This window comes from Aplosporella prunicola, assembly GCF_010093885.1.
Source record: "Aplosporella prunicola CBS 121167 unplaced genomic scaffold K452scaffold_7, whole genome shotgun sequence".
Taxonomy (NCBI): domain Eukaryota; kingdom Fungi; phylum Ascomycota; class Dothideomycetes; order Botryosphaeriales; family Aplosporellaceae; genus Aplosporella; species Aplosporella prunicola.
The window spans coordinates 92,739-116,476 of NW_022983535.1; the positions used below are offsets into that span (position 1 = coordinate 92,739).

A 23,738-nucleotide genomic window follows, 5' to 3' on the forward strand; every position below is an offset into this window, starting at 1 on the left:
AGCAGCACCAGCAGCAGGCTTGCCGCCCTCCCCCCTCACAACCGCCAGCTCCTCGCCCTCCTCATCGCTATCAGCCGTGCACGTGGCGCCGCCCTTCAGAGCCCCCGTATAGCAGCCCCCAGCGGGCGCAATGCCAACCGCGCTCTCCTCGTCATCAAGCCTGCGCTTCATCTCCTTGACGCCGCCACTGGTAATGCCAAAAAAGCGGCTCGCGCGGCTCTGGCGCTTGGTGCGCGAGGCGGAGATGCCGCCGCCGATGGTCGTCGTGCCGATGGTGTTGCTCCCACTGCGCGCGCCCGACGTCATGTCCTTGACGAAGGGCGCGATCAGGGGTTTTAGGCTGGGGAGACAGGCGCAGATGAGGGCCACGTTGACTTCGATGCTCGACCAGGCGGCGGCGCCGGAGTTGTCGAAGGTGGGGTCTGTGGAGTTCGAGATTATGATCAGGAAGTGCAGGCGGATTATGCTGGCTATGCAGGCGCTGTGGTGGTGTCAGTTTGTGTGTTTGCTTGGTTCGAAATGGGGGAAGGGGAGTTGGGGTTTTGGGGAGAGCTTACAAGAACCCCGTCCCAAACACGACAATCAGCAGACGTTTCTTATTCGGCGCCAACTGCAACCCCGCCACGCGCTTAATCGGCAGCAAAAAAATCGCCATATCCGTCAAGATATTAAACGCGGCATTGGTCAACCACAGCGCCTCCTCGTTAACACAGTACCCGGCCACGCTATCATCCCAGAATTTCTTAACAGGCATGCAGATCAGGATGTCCGCCAGCACGGTGTAGATGCCTATCGAGACGACCAGCCCCATCAGGATCCAGCTCGCGAGCCGCATCCCGAAGTCTGCGGAAGTGAAGATCCGGAAACATTGCAGGAGGAGGGACAGTTTCGTGAATGTTAGCGAAAGGTAGTATGCCGGGAGGCTGGCGTAGAAGTATTGCATGGTGCCGGTGAGGTAGGCGCGCGAGAGCTCGGACGTGTGGTGACCCATGCCGTAGTGGACTTCTGTGTGGGGGGTTAGTCTTTTGCCTCGGTTTGCTTTTTGGGGTTTTGGTGCGGTTGGGGAGGGGGGGAGTGGTGTTGGTGGTGGTATATGGGCTGGGGGGGGTGGTATTTGGGAAGACGTACGCCCGCAAATAGTCACGGTCAAGGCGACATTGCACAGGTGCGCGACGACGACGAGCCAGTCGTCGGGCCCCGCGTTGCGCAGGATGCGGTAGCGCGTGAAGAGGCGCATGGCCACGACGAGCGAGGACAGGATGATGAAGCAGAGGGTGAGGCCGAGGGCGGCCTGGCCTTTGGGCGTCATTGTCGCTTGGGTGTGTGTTTGTTTGTGGTGGGTTGTTGTTGTTGTTGTTGTTGTTGTTGTTGGTTTTGTAATTGTTTTGGTTGTAGTTGTGGTTGTTTGTGGTTGTGGTGGCCCCGGGGGTCGATGCTTAGGAGGGCATCAATGTGGTGGGCGGAGGGCGAACGAGTGTCTTAAGAAAAATGATGGACTTTTTAAGATCTTTTTTCTTTTTCCTCTTCCTCTTTTGGGAGAGAAGGGCTGGTCCAGTAACGAGAGTGGAGACACAGTGAGTGAGGAGAAAGAGAGAGAGAGTGAGTGAGAGTGAGAGACAGAGGAGAAGAGGAGAAGAGAAGAAGAAGAAAGAAGAGACAGAGAGAGAGCAAAAAAGAAAGCGGCAGCCCGGGGGGGTATAGTACTTCTTCTTCTTGCTTGCGCAGATTCTCCAGTTCTTTCTCCAATCGAATTGAATCGACCTCACAGAAAAACGAGCATCACCTCCGACTCCGAGCAGCGCACCCCCGCTCATATACGCCCGCGCAATCCACCAACCAACCAACTAACCCAACCAGTTAGCGGCGGCGGAGACGCACCCATAACGGCGGCCCAAGAGCAAAAAACAGCGGGTTCGCCCAAGCGCACCATTCATTATTCACCCCCGCAGCAGCAGCTAGCTAGGCTAACCAGCGCCGCGGCGCCCTAGCCTCGCCCTCTCCTCTGTCCCCCAGCAGCGCATGCCCGAATCGGGCTAGCCCCATGGAAGCCCTGGCCACGGTGGTGACTGAGGACGGCCTCGCTCCGGCCCCGCTGCGCGCCCGGTTGCGCCTGAGACTCAGATGATGAGCAACACCCCTACCGCTAACGAATGAGTAGGTAGGCCGCCGTGTCAGATGGCGGAATGCAGCAGGTGAGCTGCGCCGGCCTGCGACGAGGGTGCGGGGCAGGCGTGCTGTCGATCTGGCGAGGGCGGGTCTGCGGTCGTGGTGCTGCTCGTCGTTCATCATACATATCCATCAATGATTCGGCAGGCTGGGTAACGAGATCCCCCTCCTTGCGCTGCAGTGCAGTGCTTTGCTCACAGTCCAGTCCAGTCCGCAGCAGCGCGCACAGGCTCCTCTTCGCGCTCACCTCATCTCATCTCATCTCACGTAGCAGACGCAGCTCGCGGCATCGGTGCCCTCAATCACTCATCATCAACGCGCTCGGCTCAGCCAGCCAGCCAGCTCCAGACTAACCAGCTACATCTGAGCCCGGGGCGTTTAGCGCGCCGCGCGACGTGCAAGACCTGCCTTTTTGGCAGCAGCACAAGCGAGATGAATGAAGTCGCGGCGCCGATCCGAATGTGCGATGACGGCGGTGATCGGCATGCGCAGTGGGAAGTTGACGCTTGACACTGACAGCGGCGTAACGGGCGACGGCGTGGGTAGGAAGGAAGGAAGGATGGGACCTTAGTTGGGGAGGATGGCGAGGATTGTGATCTAGAGAGAGCTATAGCGGCGGTGCAGGTATAGGCTGATGGTGGTCACACACTTTCGTCTCTGTCTGTCTTTATCTCGATCAGCGATTTCTTTTTTCTTTTTTTTTTTTTTTTTCGTTTCTTGTGCCAAACAGCCAGACAGCCAGACATCAGATCACACCCGCCAACGACCCCTCGATTCCACAATCTACCTCATCAGGCGCCCCCATCGTCATCCCCAAGCCTCACCCTCTCCCCCCTTCCTCCTCTCCTCGTGCTGCGCTGCGCTGCACCCCTAGGCCACCCGCCCACGCACCCGCCCACGTTCCCGCCGCCCGGGTCGCCGGGTCGCCGGAACCCTGGCGCCAGAAGCGCCTCCACTCCACGTGGCTGCTAGGCTGCTAGGCCCCCTCTTCAAGCCATGACACCAATGGAAGCACGTTCGCGCATTCAATTCAATTCAATTCTTTCGTTCGTTCATTCATTCGCAATTCCTTTTTCTTGGTTGATTACTCAGGCTGTGCTTCCTTGTCTTTAGATGGGGAAACCCCGCCGTATGCTTGAGTTTGCTGTTGCTTGTCTTGTCTCTGATCTGATCTGTGGATTATTCGTTGACTGTGCCGCGGCGTGCATAAAGGAGATGCGGACAAACTCCCTTGCACCTATCCATGAAGGCGAGGTGACGTGGCCGGGATGCGGTGCGGCCTCCCGCGCTTCCGCGCCCGAGATGGGTAGGTAGACACGCAATCCCGTTTCCTTCCATTCCATCAACATCAACGTACATAGAAGCATCGCCGTCCACCATCGTTGCTTTTGCTTCTGTGCAGGTAGACCGTCCCGCGTCTAACGGTGTGAATGATGGGCGGATGCATGTGCCGCCATGCCGTGCCGTGCCGTGGTGTTTCAGCAGCCTGTCTCCCTGCCCGCCTGCCCGCCAGCACGTACAAATACATAGCCATGTCCGTCCGCCCTTCCATCTGTTTGTTTGCTTTTGCCTCGCAACGCCGCAACGACGCGCCGGGCAGCGGGCAGCGGGTATTTCGGCGCGCTTGCGCCTGTGCCCAAGCCCATGCCACCAAACAGACAAACAAACCCACTTCGCACTATCCGGCAGTGGAGTCTATGCCACGAGGCGACGCAACAGGCAGTAGACACAGAGCCGGGGCCCTCTCTTCACCCCATTGACTGACTGCATCTACCGCAACTAACCCCATCTGCATCTCACTCTCAATCTCAATCTCAACGCACACACACGCGCGCACTCAGAGCCACGTGCAAAGCCAGCCCATGCGGTCATACGTGGGGCCGCGCAGACCGTCCCTACTCCCTAGAGGCGCACCAATGCCCTCGCATCGTATCGCGCACCCACGATGAGAATGAGAAGGACGATTACTACACGTGCGTTAGGCCGCCAGCCGCAGCGCAGGGCGTGAGCGTCATCAGACATCAGACAAACGCCTCGGAGTCGCTCGGCGCGGTGAGGCAAGACGATGCACGACAGGGAGGTTCCTTGTCCGGCGCGCTGGTCGCGGCGGGCGTTCCCCATGGGGATGGAGAAGGAAGAGGGACTGAGGGTGGAAAAGGGGCGTGGTTGTGCGTTGTGCTGATGTTGGTGAGGATAGGTAGGTGAGGTAGGTGTCTGTCTGCAAGCAGACTCGGCCTTGGGTCGGGCCCGAGGCGGAAGAGGCGGGCACTGCGGATGGACAGATGGATGGATGGATGGATTTCTTCTAGACGTCTATCTGCACCACGCGACTTCGGATCCTTCGCAGCCTAAGCCACTCACTCTCACTCGCTCGCTCGCACGTTGTAGTATGTACACAAGCTCACCCGCCAAGCACCACCGCCTCATCGTCCCCCTTCACTCAAGCCTCGCCCACCGGCCCTCGCGGCGCCTCACTAGCCGCCAAATTGCACTGCCTGAACAGCCTAACCTCATGGTCCGCAAACGCGCCCACAACCGAATGCAGCACGCCATGATTATTAAAGAGCACGAGATCGCCCTCCTGCCAGTCATGGGGATAGACGAACCGCGGCGCAATCGCCGGGCGCTGCAGGCGCTGCACCAGCGCGCGCGCCTCGCCCAGCTCGTCCACGACCGTGCCATCCTGGCGGTGGATCGCGCGCACCGCGGCCGGGTGGATCTGCAGCGCCAGGCGCCCGGTAACGGGGTTGCGCCAGCACATGGGCAGGCGCATGATCTTGGAGGGGTCGACGGGCGGGAGCTCGCTGGCGGGCAGCTCGCGGCCTTCGGTTTCCAGGCCTAGGCCGGTCGACTTTGCTCGCGCGCCGCTCATCCAGATGTACGGGTGCGCCGCGTACTCGACGGTCGAGGTCCGCGCGAGCGCTTTGTCGGCGTCCGACAGCAGCTCGTACATCCGGTAGCCGGACACGAACGCCGTCGTCCCCAGCGGCACGTCGAGCTCCTCGCCGCTGCCGTCGTCATACCGACATGTCTGGCGGCGGCCCTTGGGCACGCGCACCGCGAGCAGCGACGTCACGCGCGGGGGGTGCAGCTCATACAGCGCCGCATCAATATGCCAGCGATAGAAGCGGGTAGCTTCCAAGTCCTCCTCGTCGGGAATGCGCGTCTTGTGGAAAGTGCGGTGGTGGGGGTGGCGCAGGCGCACGTTCTCTAGCCCTTCGTACGCGTCGACGAACCCGTTCCCAATCACCTGCACCTGCGGCTGGTGCGGCACCGTCTTCAGGTCCGGGTGCAGGATGCTGCGCTTTGCGTCCAGCGTGGTGCCGTGTCCGTAGCTGCCCGCCGTCGGGTCGAAGCGCCGCGTCAGCTCGTACTGGGCTTTGGGGGAGAGGTCGGCGCGGCTCTTGATCACGACGACGCTGTGGCGGTAGAGGGCGTCGCGCACGAGGTCGAAGTCGGCGTCTGGAGCGACGGAGCGTCAGCGCCTTCTGTGGACTACTGCTGTCCTTTGTACCTTGTTGCTTACCAAAAGGAGGTTACCGATCCCCGGAGTGCTCCCGATTGATTGATTGATTTCGTCTTCTTTCCTTGCGTACTCACCAGTCATGTTCTCGACATCGAGCCCCGTAACCACGGCGCCGAAATCAATGTCCGAGCCCGCGGGCTTCTCCAGCGGCAGGACAGACGGGCCAGGCATGCTTCCTTCTGACACTTGCGGGCGTGGATCGGTAGGTATGTAGGTAGGGTGGGAGCAGAGAAGCGATGGCGCAAGGTGCAGTTCGTATGTACGAAGGAGAGAAAAAGTGTTCACAACAGAAGCGCAGCAGCCGCCCTTTTAACTCCTGCCGTCGTCATCGGATCCTCCCTATCAGTGGCCGCTGCGGCCCGCCAGGCCGTCGCCCGTTGCGTTGGCCAGGCGGTGGCGGATAAGCTTTAGTAGGCAGTTAGCGGGCGCGCCCGGCGGCGGCGGCGGAGGGCGGTGGGAGGCGGTAAACTTCTACATATCTACACCGCAACGATGATGAAGGCAGTTGGAGAAAGCGTTTGGATATGTACCGCATGTATCGTATGTATGTAATACATGCAATGCAATGCACGCCACGGGCTTCTGCGCGCGTGATTGGCGCCGCCGAGGAAACAAACACCCTGTCCAGGGACCTCGGCCCAGCCAGCGCCCTGGATTTTTCGCGCGCCAACCCCACACCCCATCCTCCTCAGCCTCATCAACACCACCACCACAGCCCAGCCCAAGACCCCATACCCACCTAGTTGAGCTATAGGGCAAGCAAGGTCGCGCACGCACGCACGCACGCACGCACTCCTCCGACCTCGGCTCCCCACCACAAACAACCAAAAACCAAAAACACAATCTCCGGCCGCCGGCGCCGCCTCGCCCGACGCCCGTGGATGGGTGGGCCCGCCCATCTGTCTTCTGTGCCTGCCTGTGCCTGCTGCCTGACGGCGGTGCTGCTCACCGGTCGCGGCGCGCGCCGTGTCATGTCTGTGTGCGTGACCAGTGCCTGCGGATCATTGGCTCCGCTCATATAGCTGCACGGGCTGTTTCGCTGCGGACTATTGATTTGGTTGCTTTGGTATGGGTGGGTGGTCGAGCCGGTGCGCTGCCGTGCGTGGTGCATGCTGTGCGTGTGTCGTCATTCGACATTTTTGGGTTTTGCGCGGGCTTGGGTAGTGCTGTGGGTGAAATTGGCGATGGGCGATTCGCGAGTCGCGATTGGGGATGTGAAGGAGGGGGTGTGGTGGGCGGTGTTTTGTTTAGTGAGCGGCCGAGGCTCAGGCGCGAGTGTTGTGTACATACTATTGCACATACGTAGATGGATGTAGGCGCGTTTGAAGTGCTGTGAGGTTGGCGATGTTTGTGTGTGTGCGTGCGCACGCTTGGATGGATGCTCGTGTGTGCTGTTAATAGGGGCAGATGTGCTAGGTATGTGATGCGGAGGTGCGGTGGTGGTGTTGAGCGCTGGAACGAGTGCATGCGGATGCGTGATGGGGAGTTGGGGGTAAAGAGGTGTTTGTGGAGTAGAACCTGTCGTTGCTGTAAAAGGACAGGTTTCTGTACTGTTTTTGTCCTTGTGTAGGCAATGAGTTTCGACTCAGACGCTTAATACTGATTCTGGATGCTGATTTTGCTCTGGTGCGCCTACACTTTGTTTGTGATGAGGGTGTGCTCTCCTTCCTGTGTTGCTCTCTGGTCGTTAGGCGGAGAACGAATCTGGTCTGGTGCGAAGGGGAAGGGGAAAAGGGGGGTGGAATTGTGAAGATGCCGATATGGATAATTGATGAATTAGGGGGAAGGTGGTCGTAATATTGTTAAGGTTGCGCGCTGAACGGAGTTTACTAAATACGATGTCTATGTGCGGTTTCTGTTTCGTTGCTCTGAGCTTCGGACGTGAAACCGGGTATAGCTTAGAGTGGAAGGGAAGTGAAAAAAGGGAGGGGTACGGTAAATGTGGATGTGAATGTGGATGCGGAGCATGATGAGAGTCAGGGGTATGGAGGTAGGGATGTTGTGGAGGGTTTCGGGGGTGATGTCTGGTTGGTAATGGGCTTATGAGTTTAATTTTGTGAAATTAGGAGGATGAAAGAATATATTCGGCTTGAGCAAGCTACAGAAGCTACATACAAGAGAGTGAAATGCAAGAAAAGGAGGACTGGAACTGAAAAGACGCGATTCTCCCCGTAGTTTCGCACAAAAAGCGGAGAGTGGAGAAAAACCAAAAGTTAAAAGACACACGCCGGGAGAGTGCAAGGAAATACTGATAAGACAGGGAAACAAAACTTGGAGCTGTGATCAAAGAAAACACCGTAAACACCAATCGGAGCTCCAGTCGATTTTGCAGGAAGTTGCGGAAGAACTTCTTGCCTCATCCATCGGGACTTGACAAATGAAAATGAGTAGACAAAACGCAAATACGCAGCAGGAAGTGAAATCGCAATGACCCGTATCAATACCGAACGACAGTGATGCAGTGCCTGGCAGTATCATGCGATGCCGCACCAAGACCCGGGCAGATAATGAAGGAGCTGGTCAACATCTTTTCAAGCAAGATGAAAGACCTGGTCTCGATAGACGCCTTTGCGAAATCCTCCGCGCCCAGTCTCATCCCTGAGCAGGTCAGGATCCAGTGGATCTGCGTGGAGAGGGTCGTTGTAGTGCAGGTTGCGGAAGACCTCACCCTTCATGGCGCCTTCGAGATAACATTCGCCGATGAATGTGTATCTTGGATATGTTTTCATCTGTTCTGACCGAGAGAGTCCTTCCGGTGGCAGTACCGGGCGAAGAATAAACAGAACCTGGCTTCCATGGGGTATGATGATGTGGTCTCTCGGCTGGACACCCGTGCCGCATGCACCAGGTCTGCCATCATGTGAAAAGAAGAAAATGACATATTTCCTGAGGAGTTGTGAAATTGATTTTTTTACAGTGACATATTCTTTTTCCGTGACATTGTTTTCTTCACTGATCTTCAGGGTTGATTCTGCAGCCTTCTTTGCTCTGGCCAAGTCCATCCAGCACGGAGAATGTATGCTTATATCCGGAAAGTGAGCGTTTAAGATCCTTCCAATGGCTTTAAGCTCAATTCTCCGATTTGCATCTCCCCAGGTAAACGCTCCCAGGGTATCGCAAAAGGTATTTGTCAGCCAGGATCACTCCGATAACTCTCGTTTTTTCAGCCTTATTACAGTCAGTTGTTACACTACAGCCTTACCCCTTACACCACACGTTTATCCACTGCAAGGGAATAAGGATCTTAAAGAGAAAACGTGTTCTTTTAGATAGCAGCATATATACCTCCATAAGTAGTAGTAATTTAGAAGGACAAGCGGCGTCTAATTCCTCGCGCCCAGCTTCACAGAAGTTTATTTCTCAACCTATAAATCCGTAATATTTAATACTCAACCAATCCGCACAATAAACGCATAAGTTAGGGTTACCGGATAGAAAGGAAAGCGGATTATTATAAATAGATAGTAAAATATATTTATTGCTAGAAATTATACTAATATAAAGGGATTTTATACTACCTAGGCCCTTCTCTCTATTTATAGAGTTCGGAGTATAGAGTTTATCCATAACTCTTTACCATATAATGAACCAAAATAATTCTCATATTCAAGGGCTTTTAAAACTTGGCCGCGGCTACTCCTAAGTCTTTTACCTAACCTTTTTAATTATCTACCTATAAAGTATATAGCTTCTTATACTTAAATTATTTTATATCTTTACAGCTTTAGAAGTGCTCTCGCAGCCTTATATATTCAATACTTTCGTATCTTTATAGGATGTTACTATACCCTTATATATTATAACTCTATACTTATAGTAATACTCCTATACCCTACACCTTTCTACTATTATTATTACCGCTTATTAACCGACCGTAGCATTATATCCTATTATAGCTACCTAAGAAGCATTCGATGGGTACAGATGTCTTTACGCAACATATAGTTAAGAAGTAGGCAAATTATCCGGATCATAACTAGACCAGCCTGTATACGGCATGTTTCGGGATCTCGGCATCTTCTAATTTCTACGGGTATTTAGCGACTATCGACTATAGCGGTGGAACCAACTGCAGCTACTTAAGGAGTACTCGATGGGTACAGCATATATACTTAATACATCGTTAAAGAATAGGCAAGTTATTCCCAACCTAACTAGACATGTCTATATGCAGCGTGTTCTAGAGCCACGGTATCTCTTCAGCTCCATAGATAGTTGGCGACTGGCAGCCATAGTGGCAGAACTTGTTATAGCTACCTAAGGACCGTTCCGTGGGTAAAGGAATAAATTGTATGATCTGGAGCTGGAAGCAAACTGCACGCCACAACAGCTCACTTCAAACCCCCCAAAGGCACTCCAACACCCCTTCCCGCCTCACCCCTTCAGCAACACCGCACAAACTTCAGCCCGCCACTCTCATCTCCAACCTGCGCCCGTATATCGGCAACCGCGTGTTGCAAGTCTTCCATGTCTTTAACCGCCAACTCATTCTTCTGCCACCCTTCCAACTCATGGAACAACAGCGCCAAACTCGACGACTTCCACAGCGCCGTCCCGCGTTTCGCATTCTGTAGCACGGCGCACGCAAGGTAGAACGCCGTAAGAAGCAGCAGAGCCGGCGGCAGGGCAGCCCACTTCCAACGCACAGAGATATATGTCTCGTCTCGGAACGCGGTACCATGGACGCGGTAGGAAGAGTCGGCATAGCGAATGCGGTTGCTCAGACTTTCTGCAATCTCTTCGATGAAACGCGTAATATTGTCATTTACAATCATAATACCGAAGTAGTCTGACTGTTCAACGCCCGACGACGAGTAGTTAGCGGTCTGGTTGACGCGCATAATAGAACTGAGGAGTTGCGCTAGCGCATTGTGTTGCCGGATGTCAATGACGAAAGTTTCGTTCCTTTTAAGGTCCTCTGGAAGACGTAGATACATGATCTCGTCCAGGTACAAAGCATCATGTGAATCAAATGATTCCCACTCTTTGGTGCTGTTGAGATTGGTGATTTCTTCGAGAGTATGAGACGTGTTTAGTACTGCGGAGAAAGACCCATTTGAGACGCGCGCATCCTCGTACTCGCGCGCGCACCAATATATGTCACATTCTTTGATATTGTAATTTGCTAAAGGGGAATAGGTATAGTCTTGTCGACGCAGCACGACTTCGTCAAAATTTCCAAATTCTGAGTAATAGTGAATAAAACTGGTTAAGCATCGGGAGTCTTTTTCGGGAAGCGTAAGGCATCTTTTCGGTCTTATGATAGACTTGTTGCCTCGGAGAATTTCGTCGCTCTCGACAGCCGTAAGCATTTTTGTCCACGCGTAGCGCTCAGTTCCATTGTCGATGGTAAACACAGGGAGTGAAAGTTCGGAAATCGTATAATTGCAAGCATACTTCGTTAAGTCGTATGAGTCGGATACAGTACTGCAATATGCTTGTTTCTCGGATAAAACGTCGCGGCATGTGCTGCAGATACCCAAAGTGGAAAATGGTTCAGCCCAATGACATTGTGAGGTTGTACAGCGGAACAGGTTGGAAGAGTTCAGGGCAGTCCTTTGGAATACAGCACCTTGGGTTTCAGTATCCAGTGAGTTTTGAATACCGGCAATTCCTTGAAAGTCGAGTTTCTGTGTGGCGTTCACATACGCGTCTCCATGGACGAGAGGGACCTGTCGCGAAGGATATGCGACTATCTGTTGAGCCAACGGATCCAATGTCATAGCTGCCAGAGTCATAAACGCCCCGCACGACGCAAACAAGTTGCGGGTCTTCATTCCTATCAAGAATTGCAACGATCCCCAAGGTCCTCGGCTAGCATCATCAAAGGATTGAAGATCTAGTATTCTTTGAGGTTTTCCATAGAAGTGGATCCATTTGATTTGACTGATAGATTGACTGATTGGAACTAACAGAGCTGCCTTGGTAATAGTCATGAATATAGAGACTAAGGTGTTTGGTTGTATCGAATAAGCCCAGTTGTTAAGAGCCATGCCGTTTGTCTGAATGAGGATGCCAATGACAGCGGCAATGCAACTCGAACCCATTATGATGCCGCTAAGTTCCCAAAACCACCAGTCGTTCAAAAACGAAAGGAAGCTGCGAAGCCGACTGGGACGGACTGTTGTGGTGGGAGAAGACAGTGATGTTCCGGTAACGGAAGGTTCATCTGTGGGACCATCAGAAGAACTCTGTTGGCCTTCCGGATTTATGTGGGAGTCTGGCAAGAGCGGTATTTGGGGGGATTGCCTCAGGTTATTGAGAAGTATTGAATTGCTGGTGGATGTGCTGCGGAAGGAAGTAACATCAATAGATTCTCTGAACGAGTTCTCGACTGCTTCTCTAGAGTTGCTAAACAAGAGATGTTCGTATTGGGAGGTTCCATGATCCATGACGAAGATTTGATGCTGAGGAGGATGAGGACGAGATGAAAGCTGTAGGAAATGTGTTGTTTTCAAAGTGGTTTTTCATAGCCTCGTGCGATATCTTAGGATATATTTAGGACGTGTTCACAAGGTCCTCAAAGTTACACAGCAGCTTTAGCTAGCGGCGAGAAGTGGCAGCTGATTCGTTGCGATTGAGACGACGATACATGCGTTTTTCAGCTCCAGAAAAAGGCATTATTCGGGTTACTATAGAGGGCTAGCTTCGGTAATACATGTGCCACTGAAGAGATGTTGTATAACCTGTCATCCGAGTGGCATGTAAATTCGATCTAGATGGCAAAGCGCAGCTCTGCCAGTGGCGTTGCGCCGTGCATACAGGTAAGCTCTTCGGATGATGGGAGAAACGCATAGATCTTCATGAATTGGACACTATCGCCAGCTGAGTGCTGTAGTACGGAAATCCGCCCTCTAAGATGTTCAAGCAAGATGTTGCCATCCCCGACGGTGGTCCCGGGAAAAGAGATACGAAGAATAGGTAGGTACAGACAAGACCGGCTGCAAAATCCAAGCTAATCAGCAACCTCCCACCCATAAGAAAATATCCATCAAGTTGTCCAACTTACATTCGCATAGCCCCTCAACACCCCGGCCGTTACAAAGAGCGAGACTCTATACCCAGCCAACACCAAAAGGAAACGGACTACCATGCCGCAGTCCGATCCCCCAAGGAAGCCATACGTACCGCCGCCATCGTTGACAAAACCTCAAGACGAAAGAAGCGAGAGGCGTACACGAGAGAGTAAGTACCGAGACCTAGTCAGATTAGCCATGACCTTCATTGTCGCGCAAGTGCGCAGTATTATGAGCCTACCCAACCATACCACAAAGCTCCATCATAGACCAGACAAAAACACCACCAAGCACCAAACCCCACACCCAAGGCGCACACAAAGCGCACCTCAACCCCACGACAAAGCACCTGCCCTAGGCACACTCAGAGCCACATATCGCAACCTCTCCAACCACGCGTCACAGGCACATGCACGCTCCCGCGTACGCGGGTCAGCGCAGCACAGCATACACAGCACAGCACAGCAGCACAGCAGCACAGCACAGAAACCGGACAAAGCGAGAAGAAAAGAGGGAAGAAGAAAGGAAGGTAGGAAGGAATAAAAAGCTTCAATAGCCCACGCACAAACCGCTATATAACCTAACTACGGCGCGGCCAAGCAAAGGGTATCCCATCCAAACGCCGACCACCGACTGTCGACCGCCGCACCTAGTCTGCTGCGTCGTGCCTCCTGCAAGAAAGAGAGAGAGGGAGAGGGAGGAAGAGAGGAAGAAAGCCGCCATAATCATCACCATACTCTCTCTTTCTCTTGTCCACTGTCTCGACACCGTCGTTGTTGTCTCGTCTCGTCGTGATCATCAGTCAAACCCGTCCACGCACACCCCACCCAACCACCAACCTCATCCAGCTGCCCCAACACCACCACCAAACCGACATGTTGAGCACCAGTCTCAGATATCATACTCCATCTCGTCTTCCTCCTCATCAATCTCCTCGCTCTGCTCGTCGCCCGACCCCTGGCTGCTCGACCCCTCCGCCCCATCCACGATGCGGCTTGCCCGCGCCCACTCATCACTCTCAGCGAGGGCCCTACTGCCCAAAAGACTGCGCTCAGCCAGCACATCCTCACTGAGCGTGCCCCCGACCTCAATCTCCTTCTCATCGAGGACAGGCGCGGGATCCACCTCCTTCAGATTCGACGTCGTCGTCGAGCGCGCGTCGTCCCCGCCATCCGCCCCAGCCGCGAACCCCACGCTCTTGCCCGCGCCGCCACCACCACCGGCGCCAGCACCACCACCCTCGAAGGACGAGCTCCCGCCCCGCCCCGAGGCCCGCGGCAGCACGTCCCCGTCCCACGGCTTGCACGCCGCCACCGTCTCCCCGCAGCGCAGGCACGTCCAGCCCTCGCCCTCCTCGGCCTCGAGCCGCTGCGCCAGACAAACGAAACAGTACACGCAGCCGCAGGGGATGGCCTGGTACGGGTTGGTGATGTCCGTGGCGGCGGAGCCGATGACGCCGCCCCCGCCCGCCGCCGACGACTGCATGACCTGCGCCTCGCTGGCGCCGCCCGCCGGGTTCTGGTCCGCGTAGCAGATGGCGCAGGTGCGCTCGGGGAGGAAGCCGAGCTCGCCGCCCTTACCGGCGTCGGTGTCGTCGTCGTCGGCGCCGCTGCTGCGGCGGCCGATTAGTTCGAGGAAGAAGAGGCGCAGTTTGCGCCAGCTGCGCGAGAGGATGCGCCGCCAGCGGCTGATGCCTACGAGGGGGAGGAGAAACAGCAGGAATTCTGTGAAGGCGTGCCAGACGAGCTGCCGGTTCAGGTACTCGAACGACACTTCGCGGGATATGGAACCCGAGGAGGGCGTCAAGCGCAGGCCCAGCACCCGGTCCAGCAGCGTGCGGTATTGGCCGTTTGTCAGGAAGACGAGGAAGGATGCGAAGGCGGCGACGCTGTGCGTGGTGCTCAGGGTGCCGGTGAGGCGCTCGGCGAGCTCAATATGCCGTGAGGGTAGCTCGTAGTCTGTGGTGCGGGAGATGAGCCAGTCCTCCCATTTGGTCCAGGCGTAGCGGCCGCCGACGGTGACGAGGCCGTAGATGGTCTTTTGCCAGGTGCGGGGCGGAAGTCGCGAGGCGTCGGAGCGGCGCGCATCGCTGTAGCGCAGGCCCTGCAGCGCAGCGCCGTATGAAGCGTTGTGATCCCAGATGGAGAGCTTGAAGAGGATGGCGCGGAGGACGAGCAGGATCTCGGGAGCGTAGTCTTGGGCGAGGTGCGACTGGACATGTCAGCTAGAACGAAGCAATTGAAGCGCCGTAACCCCACTCACACCGTAGTATTTCAAACCCTCGCCAACCTGGCCCTTCAATAGCTCCAACAGCTCCTCGTCCAGCAGCTCGGCATCCACCTGGCCGACGCGAAACGCCGGACGCGTACCTTCGCGTCCCTGGACCGCGTCCCACAGGGCGAGGCCGGCGCCCCCGAACCGGTTCAGCGGGTATGGCAGGCGCGAGATGCGCGCGACGTGGTGAGCATCGCGGTGGGCAGCGAGCTGGGCGCGGTACTGGGCCTCGCGGGCCTGGCGGCGGGCGGCGATGCGGGCCTGGGCGGCGGCGAAATCGGCGGAAGACATTGTCGGCGCGGTTATGGCGGACGATGGGTTCGTCTGCGCATTGGAGATCCGGGGAGAGAGGTGCGGGGACGGCGGGCGATGGGCGTAGTGTGAGATGGCTGTGGACCTGCGATGCCGAGCGCGAGTCGTGATGCCGAGGTTCAGGCTTCACATGGCCGCCGGGTCGCGTCACCGCTGCCTTTATCGGATAGACTGGAATTCCCTCCGCGTATCTACCAACGATCCATCAATTCTTTTCCTTACCAAGACATTTGCATCAATTGAATCATGCTGTGTACCTTCGATCAGCCTGAGCTCCGTACCTACGATATGACGCCCCTACCCTCAAGAGAGGAGATCCATCATCCGGCGGGTCAGAGCCTTCAACACCCCATCTTCAAAGGCGGTGCACATCATCGGCCATGCCTGATCGCCTTGACTGTGCAAACTCGAGAACACTGCCGCAGTGCCTTAATCTCACAAATGAGAAACGAGCAGTCCCCATGGAACACTCCCTGCCTAGCTACAAGCCTGAATCCTACATAAAAGTGAGACTATCTAAGAATGCACACAGTCTACAAATATCTTAACTAGATCTGACTTCTACTCGCTGCAAGCATCATTATCCCGTAGGGTGGTGAATCTCACTTGATGGTGACGAAACCTAACTACGCCCTCTCATCCCGCTTGTCTACGTACCCAGGCATTTGCATCAACCGAATCATGTTGAAGTGCGCCTCGGGTGCTTCATGCAGTCAGCAATATGCAAGCCAATTCCGTCAGGGCGCAGCTATCACGAGGTCATACATCAGCCTCGCCAGTACACATCTCGCAGAATGACAGCTTGACATGCACTCTCTACTCATTACTCAAGAGCCCAACTCTACAGGATATTCGACTTTAGGAAAGATTACATATAGTTGAAATGTCGTCGGTCCTTTTTTCTTCCAAATATAAATACTCTGACTTGAAGCACGCTCGCGAAATCAGAGTTGTTCACCTTTTACCAGAAAGGTCCTCGTGGGAACAACCCACAATTCAGATTCATACCATTCATCTAGACAACAAGCCCACGCCGCACTACGAAGCACTTTCATATGCTTGGGGCGGCTCAGAGACGCGCACTGGGATCAAAGTTGGTGAAAATGAGCAAATTTTTGTGACGCAGAACTGCTCTACTGCGCTCAACTGGCTTCGTTCCTCGACACCGCGAATATTGTGGATAGACGCTATATGCATCAATCAGGACAGCACCGCCGAGCGTAATCACCAAGTTAGTATGATGGCAGAAATCTACCGTTTGGCCGCTCAAGTTGTGGTCTTTCCAGGAGTGTGTGATGAACGCACTGCCTCCGTTATCGATCGGATTGATAATTTGGAGCATAAACGATACCATAACCTGTTGCAACAAGATCGGTACTCAAAGGCCGTCAACCGCTTGCTTAGGAAAGGATATGTCTGGTATGTCATGGATTCTTTATACCATCAACCGTGGTTTGGCCGAACTTGGACCCTACAGGAGGTTCTTTTATCTAGACAAGCAAAAGTCCTCTGTGGACTCTCAAAGGAACGATCCTGGGAATCCATTTGTAAGGCAGCAAAGTTGGTGAGGCAACTGCAAACCCAACACCAAGGCCTAATGTCAATTCCGTTCGCACCAGTGATAGCCCTTCAGGATGATTTGGATAGCCATGGCAGACTGGGATTATTCGAGCTGGTTATGAGGACGCGGAACCTACAAACAACTGAGCCAAGAGACAAAATATACGCCCTGTTCGGTATAGTCCATTCGACAACTGATAAAATGCCAGCCGTCGACTATTCCAAACCCGTTGCAGAGCTTTATACCGATCTTATCCGATTCTCCCTTGGGGAACTCAAGACTCTGGACTTCCTGTCTTATGCCATTGGCCTCAAGCCAACAGAGGTCGGCGACCTCCCCTCCTGGGCAATCGATTGGTCAAATGCACCAAGAGATGAAAACGTAATCGGTCATTGGAGAGATAGATGGTTCGATGCAGATGCGAAAATGTCTCCTTTGCCGCACAATCTTTCCTGCAGTGGGGGTATTCTCAAAGTCCAAATATGTCTGCTGGATCAAGTATCTTCTGTATCTTCTAATTGTGGCAATTTGTTCCAAACTTGGAATTGGAAAAGAATTTCTCCCGATCCACACTCACCATCTCGGACAGACCCGCAGCCAAGTCGACGTTTTTTCCATGGGTCCAACTCGATAAACGCCAACAGAGCCAACATTCAGACTCTAGCAGCCGCATCCAAAATCTGCGATTTCATCGATAACGAAAATTTTGAATCATCTATAAGAATGGCTCTCAATACCTATCCCCTTGTAGCCCGAGATCTATACATCTACCTCAACACGCTATGCTGCAGCCCTGCCAAGTCTGAAAGCAATATATCAAAACAAATGAAGCGCTTCATCCACAATCCGGACCTTTTGCGGCTGCTAGGACTTCTCAACCCGCACAATACTCACCGGAACAACAAAAGCTGGAGATGTCCTGAATTTAGCGAGCTCTGGACACTTCTGGAAATGTTGTTGATGGTTTCCCTGCCTAAACGCTTGGGTGGCACCAAGGGTACAGTGGATCGTACCTTCTTCACGATGAGCAACGGATCATTTGGACTAGGACCGAAAGAGGCAAGGGAGGGAGACTCAGTTTGTATCATACTTGGAGCACAAGTACCCTTCGTGCTGCGGAAGTCCGAGCAAGGCACCTATCGGATCGTGGGGGAGTGCTACGTGTACGGCATCATGGATGGTGAGGCGGTGCACGGCCTCGGCGAAGAGGAGTTCCTCACTGTCTCTCTCGAGTGAGCGCGCCAGGACTGTGCCGTCAGCATGCTAGCATCTTCCGTGATATCTGTGCACTGAGGAATAGGTATACCCTTGACATGTACCTTATCTTCATACACCTGGAAACAATCAAGCGTTGTTGAAATGAACAGACTGTAATAGTAAGCTTACAATAAATACTCACAAGAAGCGGTTTATGGCGAGCGTATATAGGAAAAATCAAGCACAAAAGAAGAAAAGAAAGCGTTACAACAAGCTTATAATACGTATCTATGAGAAACATCGTAAAACTATATGTATGCACAATACTCAAATGCCAAAGAAGCAAACAGACCTTGATAAGAAGTATTCCATTCGTACCCACACGGCATATCGCATCCTCTTACCACTATATAGATAGCTAAGGATGTAAGGAACGTTTAAAATGTAATAATATGTTTAGAAGATGTATCCACAAGAAATATATTGGACAATTGTATGTGGGAAGATGAATTAGAAGACAAATACCGTAATAAAAGTATGAATACATACCCACGCGGCATATCCCATCCTCATACACCATACAGCAATAAGCCACAGAAAAGTGGATAGTCTATAATAATAAGGTTACATAGCATACCCACGAGACGCATCTCAAGGCACACGCGAGTGCAACCACCACGAAGGAAAGAAGCAAACAGACTATGGGGATAAGCTCAGGATACCCATAAGAAACAGCAAACGCGGGTTATTCAAGCACATAAGAAGCACAATACCATCGCAAATGTCTATGCTGAGGAATGCGGGGTACACCTCCAGCCTTCATTGTATAGCGATTAAGCTCCTACAAGGGCGCAGGATGCTTTCTTTAGCTTTTCATCGAAGCATCCTTCTTGGCCGGCAGCAAGACAGAATGGGCATGAACAATTGACAGGATAAAGGTCTAAGGCTCCAACATTGCTCCGGGGCATTATAATTCATAATGAGAAACGGCTTGAATGATTGCTTTTGACGCACGATGCCCGAACTGCAGATTTTGTCCGACAGCCAGCTGCACTGCCGATCCGTTTCAGGATACGAGGAAAGCTTCCAATACTGCATCAAAGGATGTAGATTCTCACAATACTGCAGGGCTTGGAAGGTACGGGACGGCTTAGGTTGCACGATGCTGATGCTTTTTCAGGAGGCAGGCCATTCGCAGGTATCTACTGAATGCGACCATGGCCGGAACACGAGTCAAGAGGCCGGCTGGAGACAGTTCAGGGCCCCTGGAGCACGAAGTTGGCGAGATATTTCGAGAGATTGACGTGCTGGTGGTTGAGGTGAGGTCTGATCGGCTCGCCGCACCAACCGCCGCCGTTCTCCGCGCGATGACGAAATCGACTAGAACAAATCCGGAAGCTCCAGCTCAGACATCGTCAGAGCTCCAGAAGAGCTACGGAGTACATAAACACCTCTCTCGCACCTCGCTCCCACTCCAATGGGGCAGAGTTCTCTCCAAACCACCCGTTGACCTCCCTGCCTGTGATGGTCGCCCCTCGCAACGACGAAAAAGCCGTAATGGCCGACGAACGCACCCCGCTCTTCCAGGACATTCCTGTCGCCGAGCGCCCTCCGCGATACCCCCATCAAAACCTCCGCCGCGCCTGCACCTACATCCTTGCCATTGTACCGGCTTTTGTCCTCGGCGCAGTCCTCGCCTCCGTCTTCATCATCCCACCATACTACCCCGGCGATGATGCTGCCTCCATCAGCTCGTTTTCCCTCGCCAATAGTGGGGGTCACAGCATCAGCAGAGCTTGGCCTTTGACCGATGGCGTGAGCTTTGAAGAGCTTAAGGACATCCTGACGAGTACACCGGAGCCTGAGAAGGCTAGGGAATGGAGCCAGTACTATACTGCTGGCCCGCATCTGGCTGGCAAGAACTTCAGCCAGGCCCTGTGGACCAAGGAGAGGTGGGAGGAATTTGGTATCGGGCAGACTGAGATTGTCTCCTATGATACCTACATCAACTACCCTCTCGGACACCGTCTGGCTTTGCTGGAAAAGAACAGGCACAGCAAGAGGGGCGAAACTGCCGACGCGTGGAATGTCACGTATGAGGCAAGCTTGGAAGAGGACATCCTCTCCGAAGACCCCACCAGCAACCTCACCGACCGTGTTCCCACCTTCCACGGCTACAGCGCTTCTGGAAATGTCACCGCGCCTTACGTCTTCGTCAACTATGGCACGTACGAAGACTACGAAGATTTGATAAAGGCCAATGTCAGCTTGAAGGGCAAGATTGCGCTTGCCAAGTACGGCGGCATCTTCAGAGGCTTGAAGATAAAGAGAGCAGAGGAGCTTGGAATGATTGGCGCTGTCCTCTATTCCGACCCTGGTGATGACGGAGAAGTCAGAGAGGACAATGGCCGTAAGCCTTATCCGGAAGGCCCTGCGAGGAACCCGAGCAGCGTCCAGAGAGGCAGCACTCAGTTTTTGAGTAAGTTCTTTCGAACCAGTTGTTGGAGAATACGACCTTAACGTGATGTAGGCATTGTACCTGGTGACCCGACTACTCCCGGCTACCCCTCCAAGCCTGGCGTTCCCCGCGAGGGCGTTGAAGGCAAAATTCCTTCCATCCCATCCCTCCCAATCTCCTACCGTGAAGCGCTACCCTTGCTTAAGGCGCTGAATGGCCACGGCCCGAAGGCTGACTCTTTCAACAAATACTGGCAAGGCGGTGGTTTAGGCTACAAGGGTGTCGACTATAACATTGGCCCGACACCAGACAACATTGTTCTCAACCTTGTCAACGAGCAGGAATACGTTACTACGCCTTTGTGGAACGTCATCGGCATCATCAACGGGACCATCCCGGACGAAGTTATCGTGCTTGGAAACCACCGAGACGCCTGGATTGCCGGTGGTGCTGGCGACCCCAACTCTGGCTCTGCCGCCATGAACGAACTGGTTCGCTCTTTCGGTGTTGCTCTCTCCAAGGGTTGGAAGCCGCTCCGCACCATTGTCCTTGCGAGCTGGGACGGCGAAGAGTACGGTTTGATCGGTTCGACCGAGTGGGTGGAAGAGTACATCCCATGGCTTGCCCACTCTGCAGTTGCATACTTGAACGTCGATGTCGGCACCAGCGGGCCTCACTTCACCGCTGCTGGTGCACCCCTCCTCGACCAGGCACTCATAGATGCGACCAATGCAGTGCAGTCGCCCAACCAAACAGTTGCCAACCAAACCGTTGGTGACACCTGGAACAAGCACATTCGTACTATCGGCTCCGGCTCTGACTTCACCGCTTTCCAAGATTTTGCCGGCATCCCATGCCTGGACCTTGGATTCAAGAACGATGAGCGCAGCGCCGTCTACCACTACCACTCGAACTACGATTCGTTCTACTGGATGGACACATTTGGTGACAAAGGCTTTGAGTACCATATCACGATCACCAAGATCTGGGCGCTGCTGGCCGCCAACATGATCGAGTCACCCGTACTGCAGTTCAGTGCGACTAACTACGCCAACAGCCTGAAGCGCTACCTCAAAGCCGTGGAAGACAAGGCCAACGGGCACAAGGACAACATCGACGGCGCTGGGAACCGGGATCCTCTGCCTCTGGGCTGGGACACCTCATCGCTGTTCGCGCCACTGCACAAAGCAATCGGGCACCTACACCACTCGGCGTCCAAGTTCGACGCGACGGCAGAGGACCTGCGCACCGAGATCCGCGAGAACCCGATCCCGTGGTGGAAGTGGTGGGAGAAGGTGAAGCTGTACTACCGCGTGCGCGCCGTCAACACAAAGTACAAGTACCTGGAGCGCCAGTTCCTGCACGCGCCGGGCCTGGACGGCCGCAGCTGGTTCAAGCACGTCGTGTTTGCGCCGGGCGTCTGGACTGGGTATGCGGGCGCGACGTACCCCGGCTTGGTGGAGAGTGTGGAGAGGGGCGATGAGGAGAGCGCGAAGAGGTGGGTGGGTATTATTACGGGGTTGGTGCATAAGGCTGCGGGGAGCTTGAAGGGGTAGGTGGTTGAGTTGTGATTGTGCGTGGTGGTGAGGGTGTTGATAGCTTGGGTGAACGGGTATGAATTGTTTTGAAGACGGGTGGAGGAGGAGGATAGATGCTATTCACGGTATCTACAGGTCTAGATTGGGCATGAGGGAGGGTATGGTGCGTATTTCGGCTGGTTTTAGCTTTGCTTCCGAACTTATGAGTGTACAGCTACAGCTACACGTACGAGGTTATTGAGCTTATGAACGATCTTTGTGTCTTTCTTTATGTGCGTCTTGTGTGCATGCCTGGTTCTGACGCTTCACACATGGCCTACGCTGTTCTGTGCTGTACGGAGCGTCGTCGTCTCGTGTGGAGTAAGTGTCAACCCATCCATAGAGGAGAAGATGAAGAAGACTAAGAAGTCGAAGGAGAAGTAATGTGCGCACCGCGCTCGTCCCTATCTCTCTCTGTACTATTCCGCGTAGATACGCTCACTCACACCACCGAGCAGGCTATCTGGTTCGCGCGCGGACAGTGCTATCTCCTTCCGCTGTCTTGGGAGTGTTTTTGCGTACCTGCATGTTACTTATACGCAAACCATATGCGCTGTCCCATCCCCTTGTATCATCCCTTCTTGCAAGTGGCTGGAGGTGTCTGTAGGGCGTGGTTGGTGCTGTTGGTGAGGGTGCGCGGTGGGGTTGGGGGGGGTGTGGTGCGGTGGTCGGGAAGGGGGCTGGTGTGTGTTTCTTGGGCCTGGTTGAGGAGGACGGTGGGTGGGTGTGCGCGAGGTTGGCGAGGACTGCGGAGCCTATGGTGTTTTGTCTGCGGCGGAAACGTGCAGGTTTGATAATGGGGGGAGGGAGGTTTGCGGTTGTGAGAATCTCGATAGTGGTGGTGGTGGTGGCGCCTTTGTATGTAGGAAGGATTTCGACGTCGATTTGTTTTGAAAGGATAGGAACTGGTTCGCGATGAGTAAATGGTCTGTTTTGTTTGTTTTTATGTCTGAACCGCGGATCGCCTTGCGATTGGTGATAAATGTTGATAAACAGCGACGCGGCTTTCTCGGAGCAAGTTCCTAATAGAACTGCGTTGTCAGCATGTGCTAGCCATGTCTCTTTCCTTCGTTAGTCATCTTGATGCATCTGATGGTAAGCATCCACAGCGCATGAAGCTGTCAGTGATCTTTCTAGTTGGTGAATCCAGTCCCATCTACTCGAAGCGCTGGTCGACTATGAAGTTACTCTCTGTACAATCGGTTTTCGTTCATTTAACGTCCATCTTCGACCAGCAAGATTCATCGTTTAACGAGATGATGACGCTTGTACGGGGCAGAAGAAGAAATCCATGTAATGTGGTTGCAGTGTGTGTGTACTCTAAGACCTTTTTGCTCGTATCCGGGATTTCGGATTAATGCTAGACAAGGAGTAGTGCGTAGAGACTGCTGATATCGTTCTCTGTCTTCCTGGACGGTGAATCTCGATGGGCGGCGATGGAAATTATCTGCGCCTGGGACGCGAGAAAATGCTGTGCACATCCGCTATCGCCATCGGCTTCTAGTTGTCTTCCTCGTGCCCCCACACATTTCAGAAGACTGAAGAGACTCTCCATAGACGAAAGGCCCTCCAAATCTGGTCATACAGAGGAAAGAAGGCCGTAATAAGCTTTTCGCGGATGAGAACGAAAGTCTGGCTTGGGAAGAGAGTC

The 23,738-nt window shown here is 54.0% G+C and overlaps 7 protein-coding genes across 7 annotated transcripts; 3 read left to right on the forward strand and 4 right to left on the reverse strand.

The window, feature by feature from the left end:
* Positions 1-319: 319 nt before the first annotated feature.
* Positions 320-1,642, reverse strand: K452DRAFT_285184 (uncharacterized protein). Its single transcript, XM_033540069.1, has 2 exons — positions 1,129-1,642; positions 320-1,005 (listed from the first exon to the last, which is right to left on the reverse strand). The coding sequence occupies exons 1-2, from the start codon at positions 1,307-1,309 to the stop codon at positions 554-556; spliced, it is 633 nt and encodes a 210-aa protein (XP_033399693.1). The 5' UTR covers positions 1,310-1,642; the 3' UTR covers positions 320-553.
* Positions 1,643-4,401: 2,759 nt separating this feature from the next.
* Positions 4,402-5,773, reverse strand: K452DRAFT_285187 (uncharacterized protein; the record flags this gene model as incomplete). Its single annotated transcript, XM_033540070.1, has 2 exons — positions 4,402-5,628; positions 5,767-5,773. 2 exons carry the CDS (start codon positions 5,771-5,773, stop codon positions 4,607-4,609), a joined length of 1,029 nt encoding a protein of 342 aa, XP_033399694.1. The 3' UTR covers positions 4,402-4,606.
* Positions 5,774-10,074: 4,301 nt separating this feature from the next.
* On the reverse strand, positions 10,075-12,084 carry K452DRAFT_306628 (uncharacterized protein; the record flags this gene model as incomplete). Its single annotated transcript, XM_033542999.1, has 1 exon — positions 10,075-12,084. One exon carries the CDS (start codon positions 12,082-12,084, stop codon positions 10,075-10,077), a length of 2,010 nt encoding a protein of 669 aa, XP_033399695.1.
* A 699-nt stretch (positions 12,085-12,783) lies between these two features.
* Positions 12,784-13,251, forward strand: K452DRAFT_306629 (uncharacterized protein; the record flags this gene model as incomplete). The annotated part of the gene is made up of 1 exon (XM_033543000.1): positions 12,784-13,251. The coding sequence occupies one exon, from the start codon at positions 12,784-12,786 to the stop codon at positions 13,249-13,251; it is 468 nt and encodes a 155-aa protein (XP_033399696.1).
* On the reverse strand, positions 13,248-15,374 carry K452DRAFT_349828 (uncharacterized protein). The gene is made up of 2 exons (XM_033545620.1): positions 14,971-15,374; positions 13,248-14,919 (listed from the first exon to the last, which is right to left on the reverse strand). The coding sequence occupies exons 1-2, from the start codon at positions 15,271-15,273 to the stop codon at positions 13,600-13,602; spliced, it is 1,623 nt and encodes a 540-aa protein (XP_033399697.1). The 5' UTR covers positions 15,274-15,374; the 3' UTR covers positions 13,248-13,599.
* Positions 15,375-16,177: 803 nt separating this feature from the next.
* K452DRAFT_306631 (uncharacterized protein) lies at positions 16,178-18,091 on the forward strand (the record flags this gene model as incomplete). The annotated part of the gene is made up of 1 exon (XM_033543001.1): positions 16,178-18,091. The coding sequence occupies one exon, from the start codon at positions 16,178-16,180 to the stop codon at positions 18,089-18,091; it is 1,914 nt and encodes a 637-aa protein (XP_033399698.1).
* A 1,415-nt stretch (positions 18,092-19,506) lies between these two features.
* K452DRAFT_246079 (uncharacterized protein) lies at positions 19,507-22,320 on the forward strand. The gene is made up of 2 exons (XM_033538005.1): positions 19,507-20,531; positions 20,583-22,320. The coding sequence occupies exons 1-2, from the start codon at positions 19,577-19,579 to the stop codon at positions 22,064-22,066; spliced, it is 2,439 nt and encodes an 812-aa protein (XP_033399699.1). The 5' UTR covers positions 19,507-19,576; the 3' UTR covers positions 22,067-22,320.
* Positions 22,321-23,738: the final 1,418 nt, after the last annotated feature.